Below are 26,466 nucleotides of genomic sequence, written 5' to 3'. Positions count from 1 at the left end.
CCACAAAGCATAGTCCACATATGGATCTGAATAATTTTGTATTTGCATGTAATAAAAAATTTAGTATAGCCAGTGACCTATTCAATAAAATGTATCTGTACAGCGCCACCTGCTGTTTGTTTTTTTCCTTATTTTTTGTCAATCCTTCCACTGCCCCCTGAGCTGTGATAGGGAGAGCATGGACACGCCCCCTTAGCTTCAGCAGAAAAGACACGCCCCTTGAGTCAGCTTGATATAAATCTAGCAGAGCAATGAATGGGGAGATCTCTGGATCCATGTATGTATAGCTCTGGTTCTAGCTTTGTTAGAAAGAGGTTGCTGTGTGCTATGAGATGTCTGATTTTCATTTTTTACATTAGTCATGGGATAATCCCTTTAATGGCGAGAGTCCTTGCAGCATTGTTCTTATTTTTAATCCTATTTGCTTTCTATCTCTCCTTATGAAATGAGTTGCCTGGTGTTGAAAGCTCAGCTGGGTATTTCTAAGTTAATAGAGAGAAGCCCCACTCCCAATTCAGGGGTAGCAGAGAGAGGCTACAAAGAGCATCTCTCGCTCTGGAGGACCTGACATTACACAGATAACCCATTGATTTCAATCAGAGAAAGTGTAATGCTTCATTTATCCTGCGGGATTGCTGCAGGAAAGTTAAACACTTGCTGATCGATAGGGGATCTCAGATGGAGAACAGGCTGTGACTTTCTTATCTTTAGTGCAACTTTTTAAGAAAAAGGGATTGTCCATAGTTGACAAACCTTTGAAGAAGTCATCAGAGCAATCCATAAGTGTAGATTCAATAAAATAAATCAGTATGATGTTTTAACTCACGTTTACTTACCTGATTTAGACTTTCCCTTCCTCCAATAACAGAAATATGTGAGGCATGCGACAGCGCAGGAGATGAGGATTCCACATGGTAAAATGTATTTTAAATGGTCATTCATCTCAGGTGTTTCCATTATGGGTCCATTCTTTATAACTGTAATAAAAAGTCATCATGGTTAATTTAAAAAAAAAAATGTGCCCCTAGAAAAATATCATGGTTGTAGTTTCCCCGTAGCGCCACTAAATCATATGGACATGATAGATGAGTGCCCCAAATCAAAACCCCCTCTTTGAGTCAGAATGGAAAGCTACTCTGTTCATCTGAATGGACTCCATGTAATACCAATTAGTAAGTGGATAAGACAGGTTCTCCAGCCAGAGAGAGAAAGGCACTCTGTGATACTTTTCAGTCTGTCAAAACCACAAGGACCCTGTAGGATCTGGGGTTTTCAGACCAAAATGGCCATTTATTTGAAGATCAATGTGGTTCATACTTCAACCCTAGTCTTCGAGGAGAGAGGGGCGTGGTGACGGATGGACTTGTTCCATCTATCTACCTTGAGCCGGCTCCATATACAGTGGGGAAAATAAGTATTTGATACACTGGTGATTTTGCAAGTTTTCCCACCTACAAAGACTGGAAAGGTCTGTAATTTTTATCGGAGGTACACTTGAACTGTGACAGAATCTAAAACAAAATAATCCAGAAAATCACATTGCATGATTTTTAAATAATTAATTTGAATTTTATTACATGAAATAAGTATTTGATCCCCTACCAACCAACAAGAATTCTGTCTCTCACAGACCTGTAAATTTTTCTTTAACCGCCTCCGGACCGCCTAACGCAGGATCGCGTTCCGGATGCGGCAGCCCTGCGCACAGTCACGCATATATGCGTCATCTCGCGAGACGCGAGATTTCCTGTGAACGCGCGCACACAGGCGCGCGCGTTCACAGGATCGGAAGGTAAGCGAGTGGATCTCCAGCCTGCCAGCGGCGATCGTTCGCTGGCAGGCTGGAGATGCGATTTTTTTTAACCCTTAACAGGTATATTAGATGCTGTTTTGATAACAGCGTCTAATATACCTGCTACCTGGTCCTCTGGTGGTCCCTTTTGTTTGGATCGACCACCAGAGGACACAGGTAGCTCAGCAATATGTAGCACCAAACACCACTACACTACACCCCCCCCTGTCACTTATTAACCCCTTATTCACCCTTGATCACCGCTGATCACCCCATATAGACTCCCTGATCACCCCCCTGTCATTGATCACCCCCCTGTCATTGATCACCCCCTTGTAAGGCTCCATTCAGACGTCCGTATGATTTTTACGGATCCACTGATACATGGATCGGATCCGCAAAACACATACGGACGTCTGAATGGAGCCTTACAGGGGGGTGATCAATGACGGGGGTGATCACCCCATATAGACTCCCTGATCACCCCCCTGTCATTGATCACCGCCCTGTCATTGATCACCCCCCTGTAAGGCTCCATTCAGACGTCCGTATGTTTTTTACGGATCCACGGATACATGGATCGGATCCGCAAAATACATACAGACGTCTGAATGGAGCCTTACAGGGGGGTGATCACCCCATATAGATTCCCTGATCACCCCCCTGTCATTGATCACCCCCCTGTAAGGCTCCATTCAGATGTCCGTATGTTTTTTACGGATCCACGGATACATGGATCGGATCCGCAAAACACATACGGACATCTGAATGGAGCCTTATAGGGGGGTGATCAATGACAGGGGGGTGATCACCCCATATAGACTCCCTGATCACCCCCTTGTCATTGATCATCCCCCTGTAAGGCTCCATTCAGACATTTTTTTGGCCCAAGTTAGCGGAAATTTTTTTTTTTTTCTTACATAGTCTCATATTCCACTAACTTGTGTCAAAAAATAAAATCTCACATGAACTCACCATACCCCTCACGGAATCCAAATGCGTAAAAATATTTTGACATTTATATTCCAGACTTCTTCTCACTCTTTAGGGCCCCTAGAATGCCAGGGCAGTATAAATACCCCACATGTGACCCCATTTCGGAAAGAAGACACCCCAAGGTATTCCTTGAGGGGCATATTGAGTCCATGAAAGATTGAAATTTTTATCCCAAGTTAGCGGAAAGGGAGACTTTGTGAGAAGAAAAAATAAAAAATCAATTTCCGCTAACTTGTGCCCAAAAAAATAATAATTCTATGAACTCGCCATGCCCCTCATTGAATACCTTGGGGTGTCTTCTTTCCAAAATGGGGTCACATGTGGGGTATTTATACTGCCCTGGCATTTTAGGGGCCCTAAAGCGTGAGAAGAAGTCTGGGATCCAAATGTCCAAAAATGCCCTCATAAAAGGAATTTGGGCCCCTTTGCGCATCTAGGCTGCAAAAAAGTGTCACACATCTGGTATCGCCGTACTCAGGAGAAGTTGGGCAATGTGTTTTGGGGTGTCATTTTACATATACCCATGCTGGGTGAGATAAATATCTTGGTCAAATGCCAACTTTGTATAAAAAAATGGGAACTTCTCCTGAGTACGGCAATACCACATGTGTGACACTTTTTTGCAGCCTAGGTGGGCAAAGGGGCCCACATTCCAAAGAGCACCTTTCGGATTTCACCGGCCATTTTTTACAGATTTTGATTTCAAACTACTTCGCACGCATTTGGGCCCCTAAAATGCCAGGGCAGTATAACTACCCCACAAGTGACCCCATTTTGGAAAGAAGACACCCCAAGGTATTTCGTGATGGGCTAGTGAGTTCATGGAAGTTTTTATTTTTTGTCACAAGTTAGTGGAATATGAGACTTTGTAAGAAAAAATAAAATAAAAAATCATCATTTTCCGCTAACTTGTGACAAAAAATAAAAAGTTCTATGAACTCACTATGCCCATCAGCGAATACCTTAGGGTGTCTACTTTCCGAAATGGGGTCATTTGTGGGGTGTTTGTACTGTCTGGCCATTGTAGAACCTCAGGAAACATGACAGGTGCTCAGAAAGTCAGAGCTGCTTCAAAAAGCGGAAATTCACATTTTTGTACCATAGTTTGTAAACGCTATAACTTTTACCCAAACCATTTTTTATTTACCCAAACATTTTTTTTTATCAAAGACATGTAGAACAATAAATTTTGAGAAAAATTTATATATGGATGTCGTTTTTTTTGCAAAATTTTACAACTGAAAGTGAAAAATGTCATTTTTTTGCAAAAAAATCGTTAAATTTCGATTAATAACAAAAAAAGTAAAAATGTCAGCAGCAATGAAATACCACCAAATGAAAGCTCTATTAGTGAGAAGAAAAGGAGGTAAAATTCATTTGGGTGGTAAGTTGCATGACCGAGCAATAAACGGTGAAAGTAGCGTAGGTCAGAAGTGTAAAAAGTGGCCTGGTTATTAAGGGTGTTTAAGGTAGGGGGGCTGAGGTGGTTAAGAAGCCCTCCTACTCTGCACTCATTACCTTTTATTAATTGCACCTGTTTAAACTTGTTACCTGTATAAAAGACACCTGTCCACACACTCAATCTATCACACTCCAACCTCTCCACCATGGCCAAGACAAAGAGCTGTCTAAGGACACCAGGGACAACATTGTAGACCTGCACAAGGCTGGGATGAGCTACAGGACAATAGGCAAGCAGCTTGGTGAGAAGTAGAGATGAGCGAATCGAAGCTGATGAAGTGGAATTCAATTCGAATTTCAAGAAAAATTTGATTTGCACCGAATCCAAATTTCCTCATGCTTCGTGGTAACGAATCAAATTTTTTCCTAAAATGGCTGCTGCATGTGTGAGGATATGGAGCAAGGAACTCTGGGAAGGCGGGATAACCCATAATGCCATGCATGCAGCCAATCAGCAGCCAGCCCTGTGATGTCACAGCCCTTTATATAGCCTCAGCCATCTTGGATTCTGACATTTTCCAGTGTACTTAGTGTAGGGAGAGACGTCAGCAGGAGCTAGGGAAAATGGTAAAAAAAAGCTTCATTGTGCTAAAAAACGATTTACAAGTTAAGGAAAAGATTATTCAAGCTGTAGGGAAAGGATAGGGAGGAATAATTCCACAGCATTTATGTTAAACAGGGTTCAGTAGGGGAGGTTACAGCCTGGGTAATAGGAACGATCCTATTACACCTTGCTGCACTGACTGGGGATCCAAATTGCCATTATACAGCTCTGTAATTCCAGCAAACCTTTCTTGTTATTGGGGTGCAAGTGCTTTTGGATACAGCCATTAACAGGGTTTATTACAAGGAACCCAGTGGTTCTTGAATGGTTGACTAGGTCATCCACTTCGCCTCAAGTGACATCAGACATCCCCAGCCAAGAGTCGGTGGGTTCATCAGACACAACTCTTAGTTGGCATGGCCCAGGAGCAGGCCCTGTGCCCTCACCTGTCCTCAACCTGCCTGTGTCCTTTTCTGTTCCCTCAGCAAGAGAAGTATTATATGCTGTGGGCTATACAGCGAGGACGAGCTACTAGAGGACAGTCAGCAGCTACTGGCCAGCTAAGATGTGGAGGAGACATCCACCGCTTCCTCCGCTAGGCAGGCAAGTAGTGATAAGGAGAGTGGCGTGGGAGCTGGTGTTGCAAGCGGTGAGGCTCCTGACCCAGAGACGGTTGAAGAGGACATCAGTGACGTGCAGACAGTACTCAATTATGATGTAGCTGATTGTACTTGGGAGCCAGGTGACGAAGGGGCTTCATCATCAGGAAAAGAGGGTGGCAGCTTGCTTGTGAGGCAGCGGCGGAGCCAGCAAGTCGCTAGCATTGCCGGGAGTCAGCAGGGTGGCAGCAGTGGGAGGTCGGGAGCCAAACGTTGGCCACTGCCTATCTGCGCCATCGTTCATCCTTTTGCAGGTCTGACCGGGGCGGCGGGCGGCCCTCTGCGGTCAAGTTCCTCTGCCATGGCTGCTGTGGCAGGGTGGGAGGGTAGGAGCAGTTCCAGCTCCATCAGCAGCCACTTGAGTCTAGAATCGCTGATGAGCAGTTTTCTTCACCCGCCAAGTGAAGAAACTACTCACCAGCAGCAGCAAGAACGGGAGCAGGTCCTGAACCAGCAGGTGGTGGCATACTTTGACAGTACCCTGCCACCCCACATTGAATATCCACTGGACTACTGGGCAGCCAAACTGAATTTGTGGCCGCAACTAGCAGAGTTTGCCCTGGAAAAGCTGTCCTGCCCGGCCAGTAGTGTGGCATCAGAGTGGGTATTTATTGCGGCGAGGGCCATATTTACCCCAAAAAGGACTCGCCTGTCCATCCAAAATGTGGAGACACTGACCTTTGTCAAGATGAATCAGACGTGGATCAGCCAGGATTTCCACCCACCAATGACTGATGCATCAGACTAGATCATCCAACACTTTGACAAAAAAGACCTGTTTCTTCTCGCTACCTGCCTCAGCTACTATTCTGGTGCTGCCACACATGTGATGCCAAGTGCTTCTTCTTTCACCCACCAACTTCAGCTGGTACTGGTATTACCACCCACCTCCCCAAACTGTCACCGGGTCACTCTGTGGTCTCCTGATGCTGCTGCCACCTCCACACTGTCACCTTGCCACTCTGTGGTCTCTTGATGCTGCTGCCACCTCCAAACTATGTCACCTTGCCACTCTGTGGTCTTCTGATGCTACTGCCACCTCCACACTATGTCACCTTACCACTCTGTGGTCTCCTCATGCTGCTGCCACCTCCACACTATGTCACCTTGCCACTCTGTGGCCTCCTGATGCTGCCGCCACCTCCACACTGTCATTGTGCCACTCTGTGACCTTCTCCTGATGCTGCCGCCACCTCCAGACTTTGTCATTGGGCCACTCTGTGGCTGCTTCCCCCTCACCACTATGTCATAGGGCCACTCTGTGGACTTTTCATGCTGTTCCCACCCTCCCCACATCATGACTGGGGCACTATTTTGCCTTTCGGCCTTGCTGACATCATCATTTATTTGACCCTTCGTTCTGATCTGTCAGAAGGAAGTGTAACGGTCGCGTACACACACACACACAGGGGGGAGGGAAGTGACCACTGCGCTCCACCCTTACCCCTGGCCCTGCCTACTTGCCTCGCGAGTCCTAATGACAGGGGACAACTGGACGGCAATCCCTAACTTGGAATAAGTGCAGGGATGACAGACAGACAAACAACAGGACGTGAATGGACCGAGTCAATACCAGGAAAGCTACAAAGTACAAATGGAGCAAGCAGAGAATTGTCAGGAGAAGCCGGGGTCATAAATACCAGGAGAGCAGCAAAGTACACAAGGAGCAGGCAGAGGATCGTCAGGAATTCAGCAGGAGGTAAGTACGCCAGGAAAGACCAAATCACAGGTGGAACCTAAACTAACAGGCAACCTGTGGCCAGCAGGCTGCCTGTATTTATAGTGGGGAGTGAGGATCATGTGACGTGGCCAGCGTCACATGACCGACAGACCAACCAGTCGAGCACCGAGTGATCAGCTCGGCGCTCAAGGCAGACTTAGGAGCAGGGAGCCACCCAGCTAGTAAAGCCGCCCTGGGAATGAGGTCAAACACAGATCCTCATACCCAAAGCTAAGCAACAGTTCTGCGGGCAATGGGGGACAGAGAGCACCTTCGGAACCCCGGTACAGGAAAGAAAAATTTGACGCACAACGTATCCTGTCTGTGTAGCAGCTGTAAGGACTGTATGGTCCCATCAGAATTGGCTTGTGATTTGGTTGCCAAAAGCAGGAGTGGGTACAAAAAACAGAAAACATGCAAATATTCCATTCACGTGTCATCTCTGTTTGGGATCTACTCTTTTTTGGCATTAGCAATACTGATGGATTACTGACCAAATGCTGACCGAGTGAAGGCGGATGCTCAACAAATAGAATCCATTTTTTGAGGATTAGGGATTTATTGTTCTGACGGATAAGAGGAATAATCAGTGACGTCAACACAAACTTACTGCTGACACCCTCTCTACTCTGTCAGTGGGGCTTTACTTATATAAGCATTTAATAGAACAGGTTCTGTAGACATCTATGTGGAATCAGCTGATGATGGTGTAAAAGGAGTGCGCTTCTTCTTGGTACTGTGATTCTAAGAGCGACGCCTGTCATCTGCATGTCATACTGACTCACAGTATTATTTCACTACCACAGCGGACTCCCTATGCGCGTTACTGCAAGGCACAGTGTTCTACACCACTATAAAGGCTCTCTGCAGCCAGGAAATAGCTGTTTTTTAACGCGATTCACCGCAAATAAATTTGTATCGAACCAAATTTTTCTCAAAAATTGGGCGAACAGGACGAATCTAATTTTTGAAAAATTAATTTAGCTCTAGTGAAAAGGCAACAACTGTTGACGCAATTATTAGAAAATGGAAGAAGCACAAGATGACTCATCATTCTTCCTAGGTTATGGGATCCATGCAAGATCTAGCCTCGTGGGTTAAGGATGATTCTGAGAAAGGTCAGGATTCAGCCTAGAACTACATGGGAGGACCTGGTCAATGTCCTGAAAAGAACTGGGTCCACAGTCTCAAAGATTACCGTTAGTAACACACCACGCCGTCATTGATTAAAATCCTGCAGGGTACGCAAAGTCCCCCTGCTCACGCCAGCACATGTGCAGACCCATTAGAAGTTCGACAATGACCATCTGGATGATTTAGAGGAGACATGGGAGAAGGTCATCTGGTCAGATGAGACCAAAATAGAACTTGTTTGGAGGAAGAAGAAGGAATGAGTACAACCCCAATAACATTGTCCCAACCGTGAAGCATGGGGGTGGAAACATCATACTTTGGGGGTGCTTTTCTGCAAAGGGGACAGGACGACTGCACCGTATTGAAGGGAGGATGAATGGGGCCGTGTCCCACGAGATTTTGGCCAACAACTTCCTTCAGTAAGAGCATTGAAGATGGGTCGTGGCTGGGTCTTCCAGCATAACAATGACCCAAAACACACAGCCAGGGCAACTAAGGAGTGGCTCCATAAGAATCATTTCAAGGTCCTGGAGTGGCCTAGCCAGTCTCCAGACCTGAACCCAATCGAAAATCTTTGGAGGGAGCTGAAACTTAATGTAGCCCAGTGACAGCCCCAAAACCTGAAAGATCTGGAGAAGATCTGTATGGAGGAGTGGGCCAAAATCCCTGCTGCAGTGTTTGCAAACTTGGTCAAGAACTACAGCAAACGTCCGGCCTCTGTAATTACAAACAAAGGTTTCTGTAACAAATATAAAGTTCTGTTTTTGTATTGTATCAAATACTTATTTCATACAATAAAATGCAAATTAATTATTTAAAAATCATGCAATGTGATTTTCTGGTTGTTTTTTTTTTAGTTTCTGTTTCTCACAGTTGAAGTGCACCTACAATAAAAATTACATACCTCTCCATTTTTTGTAGATGGGAAAACTTGCGAAATCGCCAGTCTATAAAATACTTATTTCCCCCACTGTTTATGTGGGCCCTTGGACTATGGAGTTACAGTGGGACCTTTGTGTACCACATTAGGCTTGACAGGTAGAGATACCATAGGACACCAGTGGGCCCTGGCTTTTGGTTGAGTTGTATACTGGATCTTCAACAGCTAAGAATTTTGAAAAAAATAAATGACATTTCCTCATGGACTTTCAAACTGTGGCTTAAAGGTTTTGGACAGCATTCGGGTGAATGTTTTCTTTGCATCTGTTGTATTATGGGATAAAAACATATTTTAATTTTTTTTTGCATGGCAGGTTTGCTCCATTTGTCTTCTGCAGCCAGCATATATTCTCATACATTGCAGGTTGTTCAGCCCTAATCAGTGTGAAATGCATCAGATGAGCTCTCGGATGGCTCAATCCGAAGACTTTTCCTATGCTCTCCTCAATGCAAATCTAAGATCACATCTTTACAAACAAATAAAAAAAAGTTTAAACCGAAAGAGGTGTCAACTTTTTGAGCATTCAGGAGAACAAAGAGAGAAGGGCTACACACCAAGAAATCAGAGAGATCATCTGATGGATTTTACACTTAATGGAACTGATCAGTCTGTACTATAAGAGAATATATGCACGCCGCAAAAAACTATCAAAGAAAAAAAAATATATATATATCAAAGGTAACTTTGTGTGTTATCCCATAATGCAGCCAAAGAAATTTAAAAAATGCAGAAAAACTGTCCATAGCTTTTAAAACTTTCCTGGAATATACAGTTAAGAATTGGAGATTAGTATAAATTATTAACTACTAACCTATGTGGTGAATTCTGGAGGTTAAGTTATGATGAGCCAACACTGTACAGGTGACGCTAGTGTTACTTTTCACCCTCACAGTCAAATAACTTGAGATGTTGAAGGTTCTGGAATTCTTTTTTATATCACACGGCGGGTGGTAAAATTCAGTTTCGTTTCCATAAGAAACCACCCATAATACTTTATCAGGTTTTGGAAAACCATCTGTAGATGAGCAGTGAAATGTCACATCGGAATCGACCTCCTCACCGCGTAGCCCTTCCTTGGTGATTTGAGGAATACTAAAGTTAGCTGGAAAAGAAAAAATTTACATCAGAAAAAGTAATGTCCTATGTAGGTATAACCAAAAAGAGCGACCTTCCCCCCCTGTCTAGTTCATTGTTGAGGTAATCTCTATAAAAGCATTTGGAATTCATAAATACCTTCCCATGCCCGGGAATCAAATGTGTCATTCTTTAACGTTTCACCTTACAGGTTAGAAGCATACTTCAACCATTGACAAAAGAGCTTAAAAGTAAGAATATCAAGTACCATTGGCTCTTTCCACTAAGCCTTCTCATCACACATCAGAGTAGAACCTATACAATAAAGACTCCTGAAGACCTTGCTCCAGTCCTAAGTAAACCTTCCTGGACGAGTGTGATGTTCCCTTCCCTGCTCTTCCAGTTTGAGATTCGTGGCAGACAGTCACACCCACACAACCAAGGAAACAAAGAGCATTCCAGAGTGAACATTCCCAATGACCCCATGTAAGAGTCAAAGAGCAACAGTCGGAGACTAAAGAAGAGATGAACTTCTTCAATTATTCACCAGCTCCAAAATGGAGCCCTTTCTATTTTCATGTTTGAGTCAACTCTTTCAGGACTCAATGTCTCTATTTTTGCATTTCAGTGCTTGATTGATTTTCTTTGCAAACAATGTCTTCCAAAAAATACCCATTACTTTCTTTGCTTATAGATTCACGTTATTTGGCCCAAAGTACAGGTGCCGGGGACCTACATGTCCTCCTCCTTCTACCCTAATCCACCTGCTCACACAACCCAATCTGTAGTCCTTTTGCATAGAAGCCTAATTGTCGGCTACTTGCACAGGGACTATTTTTCTTGTTGAGAAGTAATCTTCTTCCCCCCCCCGAGGTCCCCCTCCTCACAAGCCTACATACAACCTGGCACCCACTGGGTCGTTGGGGTTAGCCCACGAGTTGCCAGAGGCTTTCATTACTCCACTGCTGTACTACAAGCTCGGGTTCGAGATGTACAGCTCTAAACAACCACCATTGCGTTTTGAATTATTGTGTTACATTGTTATGGTAAAAAAAAATATCTATGTCACATGCTTAAACTTAACCTCTTTTATCTTGTCACCATGCAGGAACTGATAATTGCTACTTACAATGTTAATGGTTTCAACATTCCACAGAAAAGGACCCAAATCTTGAGATCGCTGAAGCAAAAAAAGGTGGGCATTGCTCTCATTCATACACTTTAAAAAAACATATACCCCCCAATTTAAAAACAACACATACACACGTTGGTACAATGCCCTCAGAAGAAGGAAAGGTGTTTCAGTACTGTTACACAAAAATTTACACTTCATAGAAATAGACAAAATAATTGACGGTGAGGGAAGATACATACTTATAAAAGGAAGGCTAGATGGCCAACTTATTACTATTGTGAATGTCTACGTGCCAAACACGAATCAGTTAGGTTTTCTGAAACACATATTTAGCATCATAGATATTTTCCAGGAAGGTATCCTCATTATTGGCGGAGATTTCATTTCCTTAGAACCAAACATAGACACCTCTAGGGGTAAATCTTGATTCCCACATAACAGAATCAGAAACATTAGGAAAATACTCCAAGACAGACAATTGGTCGATGCCTGGAGATATACCAATCCAGGTGAGAGGGATTATTCATATTTCTCCTCGGTTCTCAACCAATACTCCAGGATCGACCATATTTACATACAGCAAAATCACCTTAACTTGGTAGCTAAAGCCACATATGATTCTTTTATGGACTGAGACCACGCACCCTTAATTCTGGTACTGAATTTAACATAGAGACCAGTCAGGAGTTTCAATTGGAGACTTAACGACTCCTTGTTGAAATCGTAGGTAGACAGTAACCACATTGCCACTCAGATCAAATACTTCTTTAAAGAAAACATAAATGAAGAAGTTAGTTGGCCAACACTATGGGAGGCACATAAGACAGTAGTTCAGGGACATCTTAACACAAAAAGAAATTGAGGAGGTACTAAGCACACTCCCTATCGGCAAATGCCCTGGCCCTGACGGATTTAGCATGCTATACTACAAGCAATACAAACAGATCCTCTTACCCCACCTGACCAAATATTTTAATCACATAGGCTCTGTTTCGGACTTCAGACACTGACAGCAAATTTCACTGTAATCCCCAAGGAAAAAAAAAGGCCACACACTATGCCCAAATTATTGTTCGATCTCCCTTTTAAACAACGACCTCAAAATATATGCTAAAATACTGGCCAATACACTGCAAAAAGTACTTCCTGAAATTATTAATCCAGAGCAGGTGGGATTCACTCCTGGCAGGAAGGCCAAAGACAACATAATGAAAACTTTATTTGCTATGGAATACAGCAAAAAACATCAAATACCAACAGCATTGATTTCTACTGACGCTGAAAAGGCGTTTGATCGCCTCAACTGGAAGTTCCTTATGGCCTCTCTGGACAGGTTTGGTCTTGCTGCTCTCTTTATAAAAAAAATTAAAGCACTTTACACCAACCCCTCTGCATCTGTATTGATAAATGGACTCACCTCCAAACCTTTTTAAATTTGAAACTGAACAAGACAAGGCTGCCCTTTGTCACCTCTCCTGTTCATATTATCACTTGAGCCCTTCCTGGCCAAAATTAGATAAAACACACACATAACTGGCATAAAAACAACAAACATAACCCATAAAATCGCAGCTTATGCTGACGATATTCTTTTTCTTGTCACCGACCCACTATCCTCAATCCCCCCAATATTAAAATAACTAGAGATTTGTGGCAAACTGTCCTCTTTCAAAGTTAACTTTACCAAATCCACTATATTCAACGTAAACATAGACAACCACACATGGAATAACATAACGTCCTTAAGTAGCCTTAAACCATCAACTTCATCTTTCAAATATCTGGGGATTAAAATAGCCACCAACCCAAAAGAACTCTACACCCTAAATTTTCTCCCTTTGTTTGAAAGGGTCAAAGCAGACCTATCGGAATGGAGTGACCTATATGTTTCTTGGTTTGGCCGTGTAAACCTTGCTAAAATAATCACGCTCCCAAGAGTGTTATATCTTTTACAAGGCATCCCCATGGAAATACCAACAAGTTTTTTAAAAACTCTGAGGAGGACAGTCCTTTCCTTTATCTGGAATAAAGGACAAAACAGGATTGGCTCTGCTACCCTTTCAAGGCCTAAAAGAAAAGGGGGCTGGGTCTCCCAGACTTCGATAAATACGCCAAGGCTGCTGTCTTATCGAGAGTCCTGGAATGGAATACCAGACCTAAAGGCAAATATACCACCACACTCTCAAGACTTGGCATAAGTCACTCAAAGTAGAAAATAAGCAGACTTTATATTATAGAGATCTTCCTCTATTCGCTCTAATTCCCAAAAAACTTAGGTCAATCAGGAATAAAATAAGTATGACCCAAACAGGCTGTAACATGGTTCCAAAAGACAAAATCGCTGGTGACAATATACTTGATTTCTATACTTTTGAAATTTCCCAAACACTTACACAATTTTCACACAGAGAATACTCTCAACTAAAGAAACCTATCCAAACATTGATTCCCCACATTACTCAACCTCCAGAGAAAGGGTTTCTTACCAAGCTGGCCCTAGCTAGACGCCCACTAGAGCACAGCATCTCTAGAATATACGCGTTCCTCAATGAGGTGGACCTCCTACCGATATACCTTAGCAGTTGGGCAAGGGAACTTAATAAAACTTTCAATTAGAAAGAACTCCAGATGATCATGCAATCATCCATACCTAAAGTAACCCCTGTTAGATTACAAGAAACTCATTTCAAACTGGTTAACAGGTGGTATAGAACCCCTGTCCTTCTCAACAGAATCAACGCAGATATTCCTTCAAACTGCTGGAGGTGTGGCGGGCCAGTTGGATCCATTACTCACATATGGATAGATTGTAATAAGTTAGCCCCTCTCTGGCAAAAATTCAATGCCATACTTTCTGAACTTTATAACTCCCCTGTACAGAAAAATAAAGAGTTCGCCCTTCTTGGGTTACACAATAGAGACTCCTGTCTTTTAAGACAGGCTTTTTCCCTTTCTCATCCATTCCTTCAAAGCACAAATTCCAAAACACTGGCTGAGCGAGGAAGTCCCTTCTGTCAAAGAATGGATAACGGACATCAGTCTAATAAATAGATTAGAAAATGTAAAGTGGTCTGCTCTAGGAAAATACAAAACATATCTCAAGATTTGGTCCAAATGGAATGATTACATAACGTCTGATAAGATTAATAAACATCTAGAGTAACGGGCTTTACCCGTTGACTTCCGAGATTTCTCATTAATTACATGTGACTACATTATTTGTTTCTTGTTTAACCCTGTTACCCCTCCTACTATCACTCCTCTCCTTCCCCTCCTTCCCCCCCTCTTATTCCTTCCCTTCCCCTCATTTTATTAAACTCTCAGTCTGGTTCTGTCAAAATTGCCTGGGTCGCATTTAGGTCGGACTCTTCATAAGATATGATAATTATTTGAAATAACGTCTTGTTATTGAAACATCTGATACCTTAGACATGCTTCGAGTAAATACCATCTCAATCTGGTTAACTTGACAAGTACATTTCCTATATGTTAGACCTCTATAATTTTTGACATGAGCTCATACGTATTGTGCATTTTTTATTCATGTTCCCACTGTTAGTATTTGCTAATTGTGATTTATTTTTGTACGTCTGGGGATCACTTATTGCTGTACAGAACCTTTGACTGCACTGTTTGTAATAATTATTACCTTTACCTGTTAAAACTTAATAAAAACTGAATTTACACAAATGTGTCATTCTTTAGCTGAGATGTAAAGTGTGCAATGACCGGTTAAAAAAAAAAAAAGATTCTCTAAAATATACAGTACACTAAAGCCAACATATCCTCTACACTACACCACACAGGAGAGCCGACAGATCCTCTATACTACACCACACAGGAGAGATGACAGATCCTCTATACTACACCATACAGGAGAGCCGACAGATCCTCTATACTACCCCATACAGGAGAGCTGACAGATCCTCTATACTACACCACACAGGAGAGCTGACAGATCCTCTATACTACACCACACAGCAGAGCTGACAGATCCTCTATACTACACCACACAGCAGAGCTGACAGATCCTCTATACTACACCACACAGGAGAGCTGACAGATCCTCTATACTACACCACACAGGAGAGCCGACAGATCCTCTATACTACACCACACAGGAGAGCTGACAGATCCTCTATACTACACCACACAGGAGAGCCGACAGATCCTCTATACTACACCACACAGCAGAGCTGACAGATCCTCTATACTACACCACACAGGAGAGCTGACAGATCCTCTATACTACACCACACAGGAGAGCCGACAGATCCTCTATACTACACCACACAGGAGAGCTGACAGATCCTCTATACTACCCCATACAGGAGAGCTGACAGATCCTCTATACTACACCACACAGGAGAGCTGACAGATCCTCTATACTACACCACACAGGAGAGCCGACAGATCCTCTATACTACCCCATACAGGAGAGCTGACAGATCCTCTATACTACACCACACAGGAGAGCTGACAGATCCTCTATACTACACCACACAGCAGAGCCGACAGATCCTCTATACTACACCACACAGCAGAGCTGACAGATCCTCTATACTACACTTCACAGGAGAGCTGACAGATCCTCTATACTACACCACACAGGAGAGCCGACAGATCCTCTATACTACACCACACAGCAGAGCCGACAGATCCTCTATACTACACCACACAGGAGAGCTGACAGATCCTCTATATTACACCATACAGGAGAGCTGACAGATCCCCTATACTACACCGCACAGGAGAGCTGACATATCCTCTATATTACACCATACAGGAGAGCAGACAGATCCTCTATACTACACCACACAGGAGAGCTGACAGATCCCCTATACTACACCGCACAGGAGAGCCGACAGATCCTCTATACTACACCGCACAGGAGAGCCGACAGATCCTCTATACTACTCTTCACAGGAGAGCTGACAGATCCTCTATACTACTCTTCACAGGAGAGCTGACAGATCCTCTATACTACACCGCACAGGAGAGCCGACAGATCCTGTATACTACACCACACAGGAGAACCGACAGATCCTCTATACTACTCTTCACAGGAGAGCTGACAGATCCTCTATACTACACCACAAAGGAGAGCTGACAGATCCTCTATACTACACCGCACAGGAGAGCTGACAGATCCTGTATACTACACCACACAGGAGAGCCGACAGATCCTCTATACTACACCACACAGGAGAGTTGACAGATCCTCTATATTACACCATACAGGAGAGCAGACAGATCCTCTATACTACACCACACAGGAGAGCTGACAGATCCCCTATACTACACCGCACAGGAGAGCCGACAGATCCTCTATACTACACCGCACAGGAGAGCCGACAGATCCTCTATACTACACCACACAGGAGAGCCGACAGAACCTCTATACTACACCACACAGGAGAGCCGACAGATCCTCTATACTACACCACACAGGAGAGCTGACAGATCCTCTATACTACACCACACAGGAGAGCCGAAAGATCCTCTATACTACACCACACAGGAGAGCTGACAGATCCTCTATACTACACCACACAGGAGAGCTGACAGATCTTCTATACTACACCACACAGGAGAGCTGACAGATTCTCTATACTACACCACACAGGAGAGCTGACAGATCCTCTATACTACACCACACAGGAGAGCTGACAGATCCTCTATACTACACCACACAGGAGAGCCGACAGATCCTCTATACTACACCACACAGGAGAGCTGACAGATCCTCTATACTACACCATACAGGAGAGCTGACAGATCCTCTATACTACACCACACAGGAGAGCTGACAGATCCTCTATACTATAGCACACAGGGGAGCTGACAGATCCTCTATACTACACCACACAGGAGAGCTGACAGATCCTCTATACTACACCACACAGGAGAGCTGACAGATCCTCTATACTACACCACACAGGAGAGCCGACAGATCCTCTATACTACACCACACAGGAGAGCTGACAGATCCTCTATACTACACCTCACAGGAGAGATGACAGATCCTCTATACTACACCACACAGGAGAGCTGACAGATCCTCTATACTATAGCACACAGGGGAGCTGACAGATCCTCTATACTACACCACACAGGAGAGCAGACAGATCCTCTATACTACACCACACAGGAGAGCAGACAGATCCTCTATACTACACCACACAGGGGAGCCGACAGATCCTCTATACTACACCACACAGGAGAGCTGACAGATCCTCTATACTACACCACACAGGAGAGCCGACAGATCCTCTATACTACACCACACAGAAGAGCTGACAGATCCTCTATACTACACCACACAGGAGAGCCGACAGATCCTCTATACTACACCACACAGGAGAGCCGACAGATCCTCTATACTACACCACACAGGAGAGCCGACAGATCCTCTATACTACACCACACAGGAGAGCCGACAGATCCTCTATACTACACCACACAGGAGAGATGACAGATCCTCTATACTACACCACACAGGAGAGCTGACAGATCCTCTATACTACACCACACCGGAGAGCTGACATATCCTCTATACTACACCACACAGGAGAGCCGACAGATCCTCTATACTACACCACACAGGAGAGCTGACAGATCCTCTATACTACACCACACAGGAGAGCTGACAGATCCTCTATCCTACACCACACAGGAGAGCTGACAGATCCTCTATACTACACCACACAGGAGAACCGACAGATCCTCTATACTACACCACACAGGAGAGCCGACAGATCCTCTATACTACATCACACAGGAGAGCTGACAGATCCTTTATACTACACCACACAGGAGAGCTGACAGATCCTCTATACTACACCACACAGGAGAGCTGACAGATCCTCTATCCTACACCACACAGGAGAGCTGACAGATCATCTATACTACACCACACAGGAGAGCCGACAGATCCTCTATACTACACCACACAGGAGAGCTGACAGATCCTCTATCCTACACCACACAGGAGAGCTGACAGATCCTCTATACTACACCACACAGGAGAGCCGACAGATCCTCTATACTACACCACACAGGAGAGCTGACAGATCCTCTATCCTACACCACACAGGAGAGCTGACAGATCCTCTATACTACACCACACAGGAGAGCTGACAGATCCTCTATACTACACCACACAGGAGAGCCGACAGATCCTCTATACTACACCACACAGGAGAGCCGACAGATCCTCTATCCTACACCACACAGGAGAGCTGACAGATCCTCTATACTACAGCGCACAGGAGAGCTGACAGATCCTCTATACTACACCACACAGGAGAGCTGACAGATCCTCTATACTACACCACACAGGAGAGCGGACAGATCTTCTATACTACACCACACAGGAGAGCCGACAGATCCTCTATACTACACCACACAGGAGAGCTGACAGATCCTCTATACTACACCACACAGAAGAGCTGACAGATCCTCTATACTACACCACACAGGAGAGCTGACAGATCCTCTATACTACACCACACAGGAGAGCTGACAGATCCTCTATACTACACCACACAGGAGAGCTGACAGATCCTCTATACTACACCACACAGGAGAGCTGACAGATCCTCTATACTACACCACACAGGAGAGCTGACAGATCCTCTATACTACACCACACAGGAGAGCTGACAGATCCTCTATACTACACCACACAGGAGAGCTGACAGATCCTCTATACTACACCACACAGGAGAGCTGACAGATCCTCTATACTACACCACACAGGAGAGCTGACAGATCCTCTATACTACACCACACAGGAGAGCTGACAGATCCTCTATACTACACCACACAGGAGAGCCGACAGATCCTCTATACTACACCACACAGGAGAGCCGACAGATCCTCTATCCTACACCACACAGGAGAGCTGACAGATCCTCTATACTACAGCGCACAGGAGAGCTGACAGATCCTCTATACTACACCACACAGGAGAGCTGACAGATCCTCTATACTACACCACACAGGAGAGCGGACAGATCTTCTATACTACACCACACAGGAGAGCCGACAGATCCTCTATACTACACCACACAGGAGAGCTGACAGATCCTCTATACTACACCACACAGAAGAGCTGACAGATCCTCTATACTACACCACACAGGAGAGCTGACAGATCCTCTATACTACACCACACAGGAGAGCTGACAGATCCTCTATACTACACCACACAGGAGAGCTGACAGATCCTCTATACTACACCACACAGGAGAGCTGACAGATCCTCTATACTACACCACACAGGAGAGCTGACAGATCCTCTATACTACACCACACAGGAGAGCTGACAGATCCTCTATACTACACCAAACAGTAGAGCTGACAGATCCTCTATACTACACCACACAGGAGAGCTGACAGATCCTCTATACTACACCACACAGGAGAGCTGACAGATCCTCTATACTACACCACACAGGAGAGCTGACAGATCCTCTATACTACACCGCACAGGAGAGCCGACAGATCCTCTATACTACACCCCACAGGAGAGCCGACAGATCCTCTATACTACACCACACAGGATAGCTGACCGTACAAGTCACGATACAATCAGATTACTTGATTTAATATTCTTACCCAGTACATTGAGCTTGTGCTCCGTTTCACCCATCAAGATTATGTTTACTAATTTGTTTCGTACATAACAGTGGTAGACCCCTTCATCCTCCAGTGTAATATTGAACATCCGTAGGTCTCCGTTTGGCATGAATTCCATGAAGCGGTTCCTGTAACGCTCGCTGATATGGTTGTATTTTCTTTCTCCCATGTATAACTCGGCTACTACAAGTTTTTCCTGTTTTTCATTCCTTGTTTGTTTTTCCCAACTGTAAATTAATTGATTAACTGAAATATTTTTTTGATTCTCGAAGTAACATCTAAACTCTGCCATCCCGGAGACATAGGCGGTTATTTCGTAGACTGACACTCCTAGACCTGGAATGACAAGAAGTCAATTAAATTGCCGTATATAGTATTTGAATATTAGTTTTTAGAATCTGACACCCGGCACCACTGTCATTCACTCATTTAATTGCACCTTACTGCATAGAAACATCTCTAGCCATGTTACTTATACTAAAAGCAGCATGGTGGCTCAGTGGTTAGCACTGGTGCCTTGGAACACTGGGGTCCTAAGTTCAAATATGATGAAGGACAACATCTGCATGGAGTTTGTATGTTCTCCCTATGTTATAGGGAACTTAGATTGTGAGCTCCATTAGGGTAAGGCCTCATGCACACGACCGTTGTTGTGTTCCGTTCCGCAAAATGTTGTTCCGTGATAAGTTTCCGTTTTTGTTTCCGTGTGCCTTCCTTTATTTTTGGAGGATCACCAGACATGTAGGAAAGTAAAAAAATATTTAAGTCAAGTTTGCCATGCAAATGATAGGAAAAAAATGGAAGCGGACGCGCGGGCGCGGATGACAATCTTGTGTGCCTCCGCATTTTTTCACGGTCCCATTGACTTGAATGGGTTCGCGAACCGTTTTCCATGAAAAAATAGGACAGGTTATATTTTTTTGACGGACTGGAACCACGGATCACGGACGCGGATGACAAACGGTGCATTAGCCGAGTTTTCAACGGACCCATTAAATGTCAATGGGTCCGCAGAAAATCACGAAAAACGGAACAACGGACACGGAATAAAACAACGGCTGTGTGCATGAGGCCTAACAATAATGTCTGTGAAGTGCTGCAGAAGATGTCAGAATTATCTAAAGGTTAGTTCGCATGACCATTTTGTTTTCCATTCTTCCGATCCATCAGAAGAACAGAATAAAAAAATAAAAAAAAGATTCTTTATTTTAAGCATCCGTTTAGATGCTCTAGAATCGTTGTTGCCTGGGGAATGGAAGCAATTACTAAAACAGTCATTTCAGGGGAGGCGACAGGTTCCCTTTAAGACAATGTTAGTTTGCAATTAAAAATTGGCTTAAAAATCTAGATAATCATTTTAAATTCTGATAAATCAGTTTCCACTGACTCTACTGTACATTTGGTGCCAGGACCCTATAATTCGGAATTTCAATGAGGTCCGAACTCGTGGACACCACTGCCTTGACTTTCTTACGAACATTTATGACAATTTGGAAGATATTCATCTCTAAATACCCGTAAAATAATTCACTTTAAACTTTAAAGATTGGTCAGAGACACAATTTTCAAGAGCCATTGGTTGCCCCTCAGTAATTTATCATATCAGTGGTCAACCTGTGGCTCTCCAGATGGACACCATTGATCCAGATGACCTTTTACTTACCTGGCAGGATAAAAGAGAGGAATGCCAACAGAGCCGCCATCCTCTGAATCATCTTGAAATTTATCTGTAATGAAAACGGATGTTATAATTGAGCTGTGATCTATGTAATACCGTAGTTTTTCATGTCTATGCAGGGCCATAATGAGCACCAGTCAAAAAGCATTAGAATTTATACTGTATGGGGACCAAATGATCGTTAGTAAGATGTCGGTAAACTATCCTCTGTTTACATGGGATGGTATAAGAAGGGCAAGTATTTTCTCCTACTGGCGGATCCCAAGCTGAGCGACCATGTAAATCCAACTCCGAAGATTATTGCACGTAGAGCCCCAAATCTACGCGACAAATTGGTACGTAGCCATTTCCAGAGGCCCACACAGGGGTTGGGGAGGGGTGTTAGATTGCGCGGGACATACCCATGTGGAAATTGCAATATCTGCCAATACATGATCTGTGCTGATTCCTTCTCTACCTGAAGGCTTCCGGCGGTGATATCATTGGATCATTACATCAACTGTCGTACAAGAAATGTAATCTACGCACTCATCTGTGAATGTGGGAAGCTATACGTGGGACAGACCGGCCAGGAAGTACGGAAACGTATTCAACAACATCTATCAAACATTGCTTTGGCCCGACGTGATAGGACTCAAGCAAAGAAACCGTTAACCTCAGTCGCTGCACATTTTCTGGATTGTCACCAGTGTATAATTTCCGGATTTAGGATTGCGGGACTTGACCTGGTACGCATGAATTTGAGGGGAGGATCGGCTACCTCTCAACTATTCCGTCTCGAGTCCAAATGGATTTTCAATCTGGATACAGTTGCCCCGCATGGATTAAATGAGGAACTCACGTTCACTGGTTACTACCATACTTGATACTGGGGGGTGGCCTCTTAACCCTCACGGTTAGGGCCATTTACTATTCCCCCGTCTAGGTAGCCAGGGTTTATCAAACATGCCATGGCGGGTATACAAGAATAGCAGCATATATTCTTGGTGCCATTAGAGCACTAATAGTGGGGGTACATCAGGGGGTCCTGGTTTTATGTGGAGGCATTTATTCCATTTTATTTTAATATTGTGTTATCCAGCCATTGCATTGAGGCATATAATAGCCATACATTATGGCATAGATTGGGCATTGTTTAACCATTGCCTCTACGGGGGCTTAATTCGGGGGGCTGCAGTCAGGACATAGATCATAGAAGGCTTGTGTTTGTTACTATTATTGGTCCCGTATTAAATAATTGTTTATTTGCGCTAACCCCTTTATGTTAGTCTTTACAGGCTCTTATCACGTCCTCACTTTCATCCACTCTTTCACACGCACGGTTCGGGCATTTTTGTTTTCACCATTCTTTTTACTTCCACATCTGTGGTCTTATCACGCTGGTTTCACTTTATCACTAACTTTTTTTGCCCTTTTTTGTAGGTCCTTATTGGATCGTGGATTTTACATTAGGGTCATTCATTATCATGCATGTATGTTGTATAACATACATGTTTATTATTGTTCACTTTTTTAACGCTTATGCTTTTTGTAGGGATGCGTATTGGGATTTCTAACAGCACCATGTATACAGGTGTTTGTGTCAGATATGCTTGATATATGTATATATATACCTTCATATGCACCAATTATATCATATATAATCTATGTCTATGTCCTCTTCATACACTGTATACTTAAATTTTGCATATTTTGTATGTATGTATATGTCCAATTTTCTATCAGTGTGCCCACTGTTATGTATCTGTTATATTATTATTCATCATGATTATTATTTATGCATATATTAGTGGCTGTATATGCACTCACTTCACTATTGCAGTGACAGTTATATTGATTGAGTTCTGTCCTGCATATTATCACTACATTACCCCCATCCTCCTTGTGTTTGCCTCCCCTGTTCCTTCCAGTATGCTGCTGTGCCTCTGTGCGTGTGCTGGACGCATCGTGCTCTCCACTATTCACAGTGGAGCGCACTATGCGTTCCACCATGCGTTCCACAGCGGCACCTCACTTCCGGTTATGTGATTACTCACATCCGGTTTGCAAATATCGTCCCGATCATTCACCAGCTTGCCTGGCATTGCCTATGTGGCTCTAAATGGCTTTATTTTTCAATGTTTAGTTTAAATATGTGTGTCCTCAGTGTCCTTTCTTGTTATGTGGCTGTGTTTTGGCTGGTGGAGCGCATATGCGTTCCACCATGCGTTCCACCAGCCGATCATGTGACTTACACTTCCGGTTTCCTGTTTTGACCGGAGTCTGATATGCTCACGCACAGACCACAGTTCCTGCTGCACAGGTGAATGCAATTACAGTTTATTTAACACCCTATATTAACTGACGCCCCAACACACAGTCCTTTACCCCTGAGGAAGCCGGATTGCTCCGGCGACATGTGTTGGGCGCTTGTTATGTTTCCAGGTACACTGCACCAGCTGGCTATGTAGGTTTGGCTCTTGATATGTGACCCTATGTTGGTCTGTCTGTATCTTCAATTCTAGTGGTCTCACCTTACCTTACATTTGCTATATGTGATTTATTGTATTGCTTTATATGCTGGTTGATAACGCATACACTCATATGTGATAATTCAGTGGACCTGTGTGTGTCGGTTTCATATATTTTATTGCATACCGCACTTTGTTCCATATTGTATACAATTTTTTAATGCGTGTGTGTTGTTGTGTCTAATAAACTTTATATATATTTTTATATCCTTTAATGGTCGGATGTGCATTTATGGGGTGGCTCTTTTGACTCTCTCTTGGGTCAGATTATTTGTCATATGTAGTTTTTCCACCCTTTGCACTCCTTTAAGTATTTGGTGTGCCCCCTGCCTCTTTAAACTACAGTCGTTTTTCATGTCTATGCAGGGCCATAATGAGCACCAGTCAAAAAGCATTAGAATTTATACTGTATGGGGACCAAATGATCGTTAGTAAGATGTCGGTAAACTATCCTCTGTTTACATGGGATGGTATAAGAAGGGCAAGTATTTTCATGCTGACATCCGATAAGCCAACAAATCAAAATGGGGTGTTTATATAAGCTGGTGATCGGCTGAATGAACGTTCCTACAAGGCCTCTTTTCTGTTCATCAGCCAGTATAAAATATTCTTAAAAAATTTTCCATACAGAGAAGCAGGGTCCCATGAAAAGATGAAAATTGGGCCTCCCATTTTGCTGATCTTTCCTTCCCTTAGTAAGAACTTATGTAGAGCTTTTTTGGAATTTGTGATGTTCCACAAACCCAGAATGAAACTGAGCTACTCTCTACCCAGGGGCGTAGCTATAGGGGGTGCAGAGGTAGTAATCGCTACCGGGCCCAAGAGCCTGAGGGGGGCCCAAAGACCCTTGTGCCACGTAAGTAGATACCGGTACTATAGAAAGTGCATGCAGGTTAAGTTACCTTTCTGGCTGGATGAAAGGAGTTAGATTAAGAATTTGGCATTGGGGGAGGGGGGTGGCATTTCGATTTTTGCCTCAGACAGCACAAAGGCTATGTGCTTCCCTGCCCCTGACCACAAAGCACTGAGAGAAGGGGGGCCCAAGCTGAACTCTTGCACCAGGGCCCATGAGCCTTTAGCTACACCCCTGTCTTCACCCAGGGCCGGCGCCACCTGTAAGGTGACCTAGGCAGACGCCTAGGGTGCAATTTAGCGGTTTTAAAAAAAAGCGTTGCTGCAAGTTTTTTTTTTTTTAAGTACGGCAGTGGGCCCTCCCCCGCACCGGGCGGCTGCCGCACTGCCCAGAGAGAGAAACTGACAGGAGGGAAGCGCCTCTAATGTAGCGTGGCCGAGCTCTGTTCGGTCCGCGGTACAGGAGCATTTGTTTCCTGTACCCGGCCGAACTGACAGGAAGTGCTCACCTAGTGTGCACTTCCTTTAAGTCCGGCCGGGTACAGGAAACAAATGCTCCTGTACTGCAGACCGAACAGAGCTCGGCCACGCTACATTAGAAGTGGGGGGGAATGAGAGTGACAAGGAAGGGAGGAGGGGGGGTGAGAGTGACATGGGGGGGGGGGAATTATGAGAGTGACAAGGGAGTGGGGGGGAAGAATGAGAGTGACAAGGGGGGGGAATGAGAGTGACAAGGGGGGGGAATGAGAGTGACAAGGGGGGGAAAGAGAGTGACAAGGGGGAATGAGAGTGACAAGGGGGGGATGAGAGTGACAAGGGAGGGGGGGAGGAAATGATGAGAGTGACAAGGGAGGGAGGAGGGGGGGTGAGAGTGACATGGGGGGGAGGAAATTATGAGAGTGACAAGGGAGTGGGGGGGAAGAATGAGAGTGACAAGGGGGGGAATGAGAGTGACAAGGGGGGGAATGAGAGTGACAAGGGGGGGAATGAGAGTGACAAGGGGGGGAATGAGAGTGACAAGGGGGGGAAAAAGAGTGACAAGGGGGGAATGAGAGTGACAAAGGGGGGATGAGAGTGACAAGGGAGGGGGGAGGAAATGATGAGAGTGACAAGGGAGTGGGAGGAAGAATGAGTGACAAGGGAGGGTGGGTGAGAGTGACAAAGGAGGGGGGGAATGAGAGTGACAAGGGAGGGGGGAATGAGAGTGACAAGGGAGGGGGGGAGGAAATGATGAGAGTGACGAGGGAGTGGGGGGAATGATGAGAGTGGCAAGAGAGTGGGGGGAAGAATGAGAGTGACAAGGGAGGGGGGGTGAGAGTGAGAAAGGG

The 26,466-nt window shown here is 44.4% G+C and overlaps 1 protein-coding gene across 1 annotated transcript in view; it reads right to left on the bottom strand.

The window, feature by feature from the left end:
* The window catches only part of LOC120993187 (T-lymphocyte activation antigen CD86-like), a 70,863-nt gene that overhangs the window by 22,997 nt on the left and 21,400 nt on the right, over positions 1–26,466 (bottom strand). The window contains exons 2-5 of the mRNA XM_040421747.1: positions 21,762–21,825; positions 20,078–20,434; positions 10,058–10,348; positions 837–977 (exon numbers count right to left, since the gene is read on the bottom strand). Coding sequence (XP_040277681.1) covers positions 837–977; positions 10,058–10,348; positions 20,078–20,434; positions 21,762–21,813 — 841 coding nt within the window. The 5' untranslated portion in view covers positions 21,814–21,825. The remainder of the gene's footprint in view (positions 1–836; positions 978–10,057; positions 10,349–20,077; positions 20,435–21,761; positions 21,826–26,466) is intronic.

Source organism: Bufo bufo, chromosome 3 (genome assembly GCF_905171765.1).
Source record: "Bufo bufo chromosome 3, aBufBuf1.1, whole genome shotgun sequence".
NCBI classification, from domain to species: domain Eukaryota; kingdom Metazoa; phylum Chordata; class Amphibia; order Anura; family Bufonidae; genus Bufo; species Bufo bufo.
This window is presented reverse-complemented; position numbering and strand designations above follow the sequence as displayed.